Genomic DNA, 8,387 nt, shown 5'->3' on the forward strand with positions numbered 1-8,387 from the left:
CCCCCCGTTGTCGCAATGTCATTGAAAACAAGGAAGTTGTACTGTTTCTCCATTGTCTCCAGAAGATGTGGCTATCTTTAAATTAGCATATGTGTAAGAGGCTGCTGAGTTACTGGAGAAATGGTGTTACTCTGTTTTACTGCAGAAGTTAACTTTTCTTCTCTTAGCCCTGGCCTCCCTGTGATTTTTTTATATAAACCATGAAGGTGAGCGAATATGCTTAAAATCAATAAAATTGATCACTATATAAGATTCTAAATAAATATAAACATGAAAAATTATGTTGAATTTTAAAATATTTGTATAATCTGCTACCTTTTTGTAAGGATGGCTGAGAGCTATGTATTCCAGCCTGTGGGTCTTACTCTGAGAACAATTAGCTCTGAGCACGTATATGAAGGCTACAATTTACTTTGAGGCTTTGGGAGCAGATAATCTGGAAGGAATTTGCAGAGACATTGAGGTTTTTTTTTTCCCCTCTGTTGGCTATACTGCCCAGGGAGTGGTTTGGGATCTGGTCACTGACTTTTAGGACTTTTAAATATCTCCAAAGGCCCAGTTTTTCTAAGATAGTAGCGAACTGGTGAACAGTGTTTACTTTTTATGGCAATTACAAACCTGACCCTAAATCCATATTCAGCAAAACTGGTGGGATTTTCTTTTTAAGTCATGTGACAGAAGGTTGCCCTGAGGACAGTCAATATAATAAAGCTGTGTCAAATTAGATGCTATAGCAGCTTTATTGTGGGAACAGGTGCTCATATGTGTAACTTCTTGTCCCAGAAGAGAAATAGCTACATAAGATAACTTCCAGAAGTGTGTGGGCAGTGAACATCCAAGGAGGTTACTATCTCCTGCCTCTTCTCTGAGCAGGGTGGGGATCACAGGCAAAGACAGTTTAATCACTTGTAACTTTTGTTTCTACGTTTAGATTTTTTTCTTATTTTTTGTCTTTTTTCCCCTTTTTCTTTTCTTTTTTCTTTTTTCTTTTCTTTTCTTTTTTTTTCAGGCAAATCTATTCTTGATGCTTAAATAAGTATCTAGAAATCATGTCTTACTGGCTACCCATACTTTAAAATGTTGTTCATAGAAAGTGTGACCGGGACTATCCAGAGGCTAAAATGACAAATTGTTCTTTCTGTTTCATTACATCCGTCCATAAGTAAGCATTACTGGTCATATAAAAGGGAATTTCAAACCTGTGCACCAATGGTGGTTATTCCATCCTTGCTGGAAACCTAGCCAAGATATGCAAACGTTATAATGGATTGAGGGAGCTTGAGTTTCTGCATGTAGGATTTAATAGACTCTAAGGAGTCGTGTTTTTTCAGCAGGTAACTGCTGAACACTTTCAGAAAATTACAGTCTGTTAATATAAGCGAAGCTGGACATCCACATTCCTAGGTTGTTTTCAAAATCTTGGCTCGCTGACTATGCCACCTGTAGTAAAAGCTCTTTCCAAGGGAAACAGCAACACCCACCACGCTGCTGCTTCCCTGGCAGAAACGTAGGGCTGCAGATGGCTACTGTAACGGTGCAGGACGTGGGCTAGGTAATGAGCCAAATCCCATCCGAGAGGATCTGGCTGGGATCCCAGGGAACACCCTGCAACTCATTAGACTCATTTTAATTAAACTGAGGAGCCTCCCAGAGCAGCATGCTCTCTTCAGGGAAAAGACTCGATACATTCATTCTCCCTAACAGATTTTATATTATGGAGCCTGATCTTCTTTGGTTGACTTGGTGTTAAATTTGCTCTATCTTCTGCAAAATAGTTTTAAACATCATGGGCATCCCTCAGTAGCAGCATCAGTGCCTGCTTATGCAGAATCACTTCAGGTTTCTTAGAATGTCATGCTTTTATTAACTGCTTTAATTTCACTAAAATTCTGATACTATTCATCATTATTTTCAGCTGTCAGTACCTTGCAGTTTGTATAAACAGAGACATGCGGTTTAAATTACCCTCAAGTATGTCTTAGTGTATCTCTTCTACAGCAACCATGCAATATGTATGCTATCCTCCACTGCCTCTTTATACAACGGCATTTTTTATCCTTGTAGGGAATGTCAGTATTTTCTGTGCCCATGGCTCAGTAAGCAATACTCAGAAATCATGGAAAAAGTAGCTGCTCAACTAAATACTCCCATCTCCAAATGTTCCACAGGTCTTCCTGTATATATTTACGTGTTCCATATGTTACAAGTTAAAACAGCATTTCTCTAAAACTAGGCAATGAGTTAACTTTTGTCAGCTTACAATAAACACTAATTTACTTACATTTTTAATTAAAAAATTAGATATTCTGCTGAGACTGTTCTGAAGTTTTAAAGAATTAAGTTTCACTGATCAGAGCCGCTTCAGTATTTACAGGAAAAACCTAGGGGAAAATTGGTTGATTTTGACAGATCCACTTTTTTTTTTAAATGTGTATTTGGATTTTTACTATGGATTTTATACAGAAGACACTGAAAAGAATGGAAAAAGCATCATTTTATACACTTTGGCTCTGGCTCTGTTAAGTAACGCATGAATTCCGTTTAGGTTGTATTCTGATATAATCAAGCTTCCTTCTATATATTTTCTTTAATATTGTATTAAACACATTGGTGACTTTGTACTGGACTCATTCTGGAAATAATGCAAGAGAGTAGGATTTTCAACAGCACCTAACAACTCATAAGCACATTCTGTTAAAGGCTGACAGCTTCTTTGGTGACTTTTTTTTAAACTCTGCCTCCCATAATTGAAAACTATGTGTGTATTCTTTGTTATCATTTATTTGGGTTTTGAGATTTTCGTATTGATTTGTGCTGTAACCAGTTCTTAGGGCTAGGTCCACAAAAGGATTTTTGCTCAGCACTTACTAAGCGTCTCACGTTGGCATTTAAGTGTCTGAACTCTGTATAGGGTCAGGCAGCTGAGGATGGGCTCTGTAAAAGCCAGCTCCCTTCAGCCGGGTGTTGGAATCAGCCAGGAGGAATTCCTGTCTCCTTGTGGCGTTTCTAGTTGCAGAAAAGCCTCTCATACCATTTTCAGGCTACAGGCTTCCTGACACACAATTCCCTGCAGGCAACTGTCCCTCTCCAGGATTCAGAGCCATGAACCCTCTCCAGAAGGTAGGGATGTCTCCAAATCTTCCCTTAAAGGGAGGTTTCTGGTGCTCGGTGGGTTATGGCATCACAAGAATGTCACCATGAGGTCCCTCCTTTGGCTGTGGGGGTGCAACCTGACATCCCGGAGGAGGAGGAGAGCTGCCCATCCCAGCAAGGGCCATTGGGGGACTCTGCAGGAATGAGCAAACTGCTGAGCCGCTGTTATGTGCACAAACTCTTTCTGACCCAACACAAACATTTAGTAATTCCGTGGGACGTGGAGCAGCTTCATTTGTGGTGATGAGGATTTTGAGGGTCTAAACGTTAGTCTTGGGCACCTCTGGTCTTTTGTGGGCTTTAGATGAGGAGGGCCATTTTCTTCCTGGGTGTGATTTTATTGCCTTCAGGAACAGTGGGTCAGGGACAGTTTGAGCTTTTCTAGTAAAAAAAAAAAAAAAAAAAAAAAGTTACTTGGGAAGAGTAGCCCTGATTGTAGGTCTCTGAAACCAAAGGAAAGCTTCAAAATGTGAGTCCTGATTAAGTGAAATAGCAGAATCAAAGCATTAGTAGTAACGTCCCACCATACTCTAGCTCATGCCGAAAGAATCCTTTTATTCAAAAAGCTTTTAGCTTGATTATTTTCTTTTATGCAATAGCTTCTTAGGCTGCAATTTAGTGCATATATGCACATGTGTGTGTGTGCACGTGTGTGTCCGGGGATGTTATTTTCTCGTCTGAAAATGCAGTGCTCTTTGACTGGGAGTAATAATTTTTGTGATTTCAGGTTCCTGCCACTGTGGAAAGTGCATCTGTTCACCACAGGAATGGTACATTTCGGGCGATCTCTGTGAATGCGATGACAGAGACTGTGACAAACACGACGGTCTCATTTGCACAGGTGCAGTACAGGCTAACACTTCACTGCTCTAAGAAACCAACTGTGTTGATGGGAATTACGTTAGACAAAGCCCAGCTTCTTCTTTCTCCACTGACGGAGGAAGTGCATTTGCTGGCTATTCAAACCTGATATAATTATTTCTTTGTGCAGCATGATAATCAACTTAAGGTTTCAAAACAACAGTTGAAAGCCTGAGTATGAATTTAAATAAGTAAGCCAGCTATGAAATCCATCAACAGTTTTCACTGTAATTAATAGACTACAAGTTACTGCTTTTTGGCAAAGGACGCACGGTGTCAGCATTATGATCATGAGATTTCTTTAATTTTTGTTCTCTTTCTGGCCTTTCTATGTGTATAATACATTTAAGTCACACAAAATTCACTTGTCTGATGATCTTTAGTAGGTGAGAGGCATAGTTGTGCTTCCTGGCAATCAGACGATTCTTGGTGGGAGGCTGAAATACCTGACAGTTTTTCTTATGATGTGATGGCTAGTGATTAAAGCGGCTTCACCTTAACGTTGTCTGAGAGCTCAGGTAGCAGATGCAGCTAGAAACGGGCAGGCTGCCAACAAACCCTCATGACAAATCTGGCGACAAGAAGCAACATGGGAATTGCTAAATTAACTTACTGGCTGTTTCCTGTTACAAATCTTAATTTTAGAAAATCTTTGCTGAGCAACTATTAGATGTGGAGGAAATCTGCAAGCCGATTAGAGTGAGAGTGGGAGGGCTGACACTAGTAAATTATGTCTTCCAGCTAGCCCTATTAGCAAGGGTCTTTTTCTGGGGGCAAGTAGTCAGTATAGAGGCAACGGGAGCCTTATCTTCAGCTGCAACAGCTATTCATGGATCTTCATGAAGTCAGTAGGAAGAGGAGCTCACATTGGAAACCCAGGCTGTAAAGGTCTCAAGCTGAGCATCTGGGAGTCATGGAAAATAAATACTGAAATAAAATGAAAATATGGGTTTCAGCACTTAATGTTTCCCTGCTGCAAAATAGCGCCAAAACATTTTTCATCTAATAGAGAGTTTGAGATATTATTTATTTGAATAGCACTTCCGAGAATTTAGATTTAAAGTTTTTCATGTTCAAAGCGATGTTTTTATTGCTATTCTGTTTGTAACTTTTAGTGTCTTTTTCTTTCTGCATAATAGTTAAAAGTAATCTTGTTTCTCCTTGTACCTGGAGGTACAGTGTGAACACTGAGCCTCAACACCTGGGTACAAAAAGTGGTGGCATAATTACAATATTTTCAGTTCTGCTGATGATAGAATTATTGAGAGAATGCTATTAATGCTTTGCTAGTGTAGGTTTGGGGTGGCTTCTTAATGCAATGGTACAGTAACTGCTTCCTTCCAAAGAAGAAAAAGGGGTGGGGGGAACAATAAAGGAACAATGCAACTACTTTAGCATGGCTTTTAACTTCCCATAAAACACATTTTAATGTAGTATGTTTCGATTATGATAATTGCCCTTTATTCTTTCTGTTCTAGGCAACGGTGTTTGCAGCTGTGGAAACTGTGAGTGCTGGGAAGGATGGAATGGAAACGCTTGTGAAATCTGGCTGGGGAGAGAATATCCTTAACAAAGGACATCAAAGACTGAGGAGGTTTTTTGTTTGTTTTTTCTTTAAGCTGCTAGACCATTTAATTTCAGAAGTACTTAGTATGTGCGTGTGCATGCACACACACACGCATGGGTGTAAATACTTTAGAACACTCATTTGAGGGCCTGCTCCTTAAAGAAACGCATGACAAAACAAAAAGAAAAAAATTAAAAATGCCTTGGGAGCAGGACAGTCCAAGCTCTAAAAGGTGAAGTCATAAAATACTGGCCCTGTGGAACTTCTCCAGAGTTTTTTGGTAAATTTGATGGGACTGAGATTACACCCATAATGCCTGTTCCTTCAGCAACCTTTGGAAAAGGTATAAGAAAGCCTTTTTTTTTTTTTTTTTTAACATTATTTACTTGGTTGTCACGTCTCCGTATCAGTGTGCAGCAATACTCCTGCAGAAGAGTAGCACTAGTTGAACATTTGTCAAATAATTAATTTGATTAATTTTATGGTGTTTGACAAATACATTGGTGCTTTTTTCTTTCAACAATCCTGATTATGCACCGGCTCATAAATTGAGAGAAGCTGTAAAGCAGCTTATCAAAATATTAATGATTTTTTATTTGGTCAAAGAATTGTATTTGTATAACTGAGGTCCAATTACCTGACAACCATAGACTGAAGACCCAAAATGTTTGAACAGACCCTTTTCCACAAAAGAACTTCTTCGTTTTGGTGGTTAATGTGTCAGAGAGTTGGTTATCTAGTCTACATACTACGATACTTTCAAATACATAACCTATAGGAGTATAAGGAATGAAACTAATAAAGATATAAATGTATGATTACCTATTCTGAATATGTATCCTGCAACTCATATGTACTTTTATCATACTGTTCTATGTATGTACGGTTGCCTAGTCCTCTTAAAAGTAAAGCAAATGAAAATTTGTTATACTAATAACTTTTAGGATGACAATTCTGTATGCTATTAGAAATCACTGTTTGGAACAGATTGCACTGTCACACATTGTATTCATTGAATTTAACTGCTTTTATAGAAGTGTGGAGCCTGAAGGTCAACTGACTTAAAAAATCAGCTATGCTATACAGTAGCCTGGTCTCAGCCAAAGATGTTCAGACAATGGCAACAAAGTAATTAAAGTTTTAATACAGTAAATACAAACAAAGCAGTGGTATGAACAAAAATTTTATTTTTATTTTCCAATGGTGAAATGCTGCTCAGTGTGAAATTCACATTGAGTTATGAATGATGCACAACTATTGGGACTTCCCTAACTTATTTACATATAAGTCTCTTATTTTTTTTGTACATGTAGATTTGGCAGCCCTTTAATTCTTTCGAGCAAAAAAAAAGATACATACATTTTTGTTTCAAAAGTGTTTACATTTTGTGAAACCACGATTGAGCGAGAAATTGCTTAAATGGCTGGAAAATATTTCTTTTTAATACCAAACTGTAACATTGTGGTTTAGGTGCCAAGGTCCTGATTTTTGAAGAAGTACATGACTCAGAAATAAGGGAACTATATATCAACCAAAAAAGGTATTTCCATTATTAGTCTAGAAATTAGTTTTCTTTTAGAAAGGATAATTTTGAAATAGGAAAATACAATGGTACAGGACATGTAATAGAATGCAAAAAATTTGAATGAATTTATTTAATCACTTTTATTATTACCCCTTCCCATGTAGCTTGCTCTTTCTCTTACCCAATTTTTTCCTTAACATGGATTCTTTCTTTCTAAAAATGAAGTTTGTGAAACCTGTGTTCTCAGGGAGTGTAATCACCAAACATCCATGCATAACTTCTGTAGAAGTTATGCAGATAAATAGAGACATACACCCTAAAGCTGCTAGCTGCTCTCTTTTTAGATAACCAAAATACCAGGCAGAGTTCTAAAATGTATTGATACAGTATAAGGAATCTTCAAAGTAAAATTCATCTTGAAAATTATAGTTTATATTTTATACTTATAACTCTTAAACTCTGTAGAGCTTAAAAGGAATATTTTCTTAAATTTTAACATATATGCATTTTGTCAACCCTGGTGTCTGGAGAGCACAGATTGTTGGTTCTGTTTATATTTATGAATACCACTGACCTACATAATCTCAAAATACCTTAGTGTTTTTTCGCATATACATTCATCTGCTGAATCAGAGTGTAAACAATGAAAGATACGAAGTTTTCCTTGATTTCCTGCCATTTCTATTTAGTACCATAACAAGAAAATACTAGATAATCAAAACTCTTATCTAGGTTCAGTAGATGCTTTTGACTTATTTCCTGGCATGATAAGCAGATTTATATATCCCATAGATCAGCCATGGTATTTCAGGTACTCTTACTCAAAGAGAAAAGAACAATTCTTTAGAGGGTTGCAATGTCATATTTGATGCATTTTACTTTGTAATTTGCTTTAATTTTAAATTTATATACTTAAAAGAGTGTAAGATGATTCTGATTTCTAGTTAGAATTTTTTTTAGAAAACCAATCAATTCCAACATTTTGGCTACTGGATGGGTTACATAGCCATAGCATTTCAAAAAGTGTTATCCAAGTTGTATGTTAAGGTACATATGGAAAAATATTAGAATATTCTAAAAGACAGCTACGGTCAGTGGTTCATTAAAATGTAAATTATCAAACAAAATGGTGCTATCGCTATAAACCTTAAAGCATTAACTAAGACTACTAAAAATATAATGTATACATAACTTCCTTTCCAATTTTTATTCTGTTTCTTATAATGTTGCTTGAACATCCCCCCCACGCTTCATGCTGAGGTAACTGGTGATGTAACTCCC

The 8,387-nt window shown here is 37.2% G+C and overlaps 1 protein-coding gene across 1 annotated transcript in view; it reads left to right on the plus strand.

Annotated features, from left to right (window-relative positions):
* The window catches only part of ITGBL1 (integrin, beta-like 1 (with EGF-like repeat domains)), a 145,440-nt gene extending 139,856 nt beyond the window's left edge, over window positions 1–5,584 (plus strand). Inside the window, exons 10-11 of the mRNA XM_010578300.1 lie at window positions 3,881–3,994; window positions 5,493–5,584. Coding sequence (XP_010576602.1) covers window positions 3,881–3,994; window positions 5,493–5,584 — 206 coding nt within the window. The remainder of the gene's footprint in view (window positions 1–3,880; window positions 3,995–5,492) is intronic.
* Window positions 5,585–8,387: the final 2,803 nt, after the last annotated feature.

This window comes from Haliaeetus leucocephalus, unplaced genomic scaffold, assembly GCF_000737465.1.
Source record: "Haliaeetus leucocephalus isolate CR32 unplaced genomic scaffold, Haliaeetus_leucocephalus-4.0 Scaffold626, whole genome shotgun sequence".
Classification (NCBI taxonomy): domain Eukaryota; kingdom Metazoa; phylum Chordata; class Aves; order Accipitriformes; family Accipitridae; genus Haliaeetus; species Haliaeetus leucocephalus.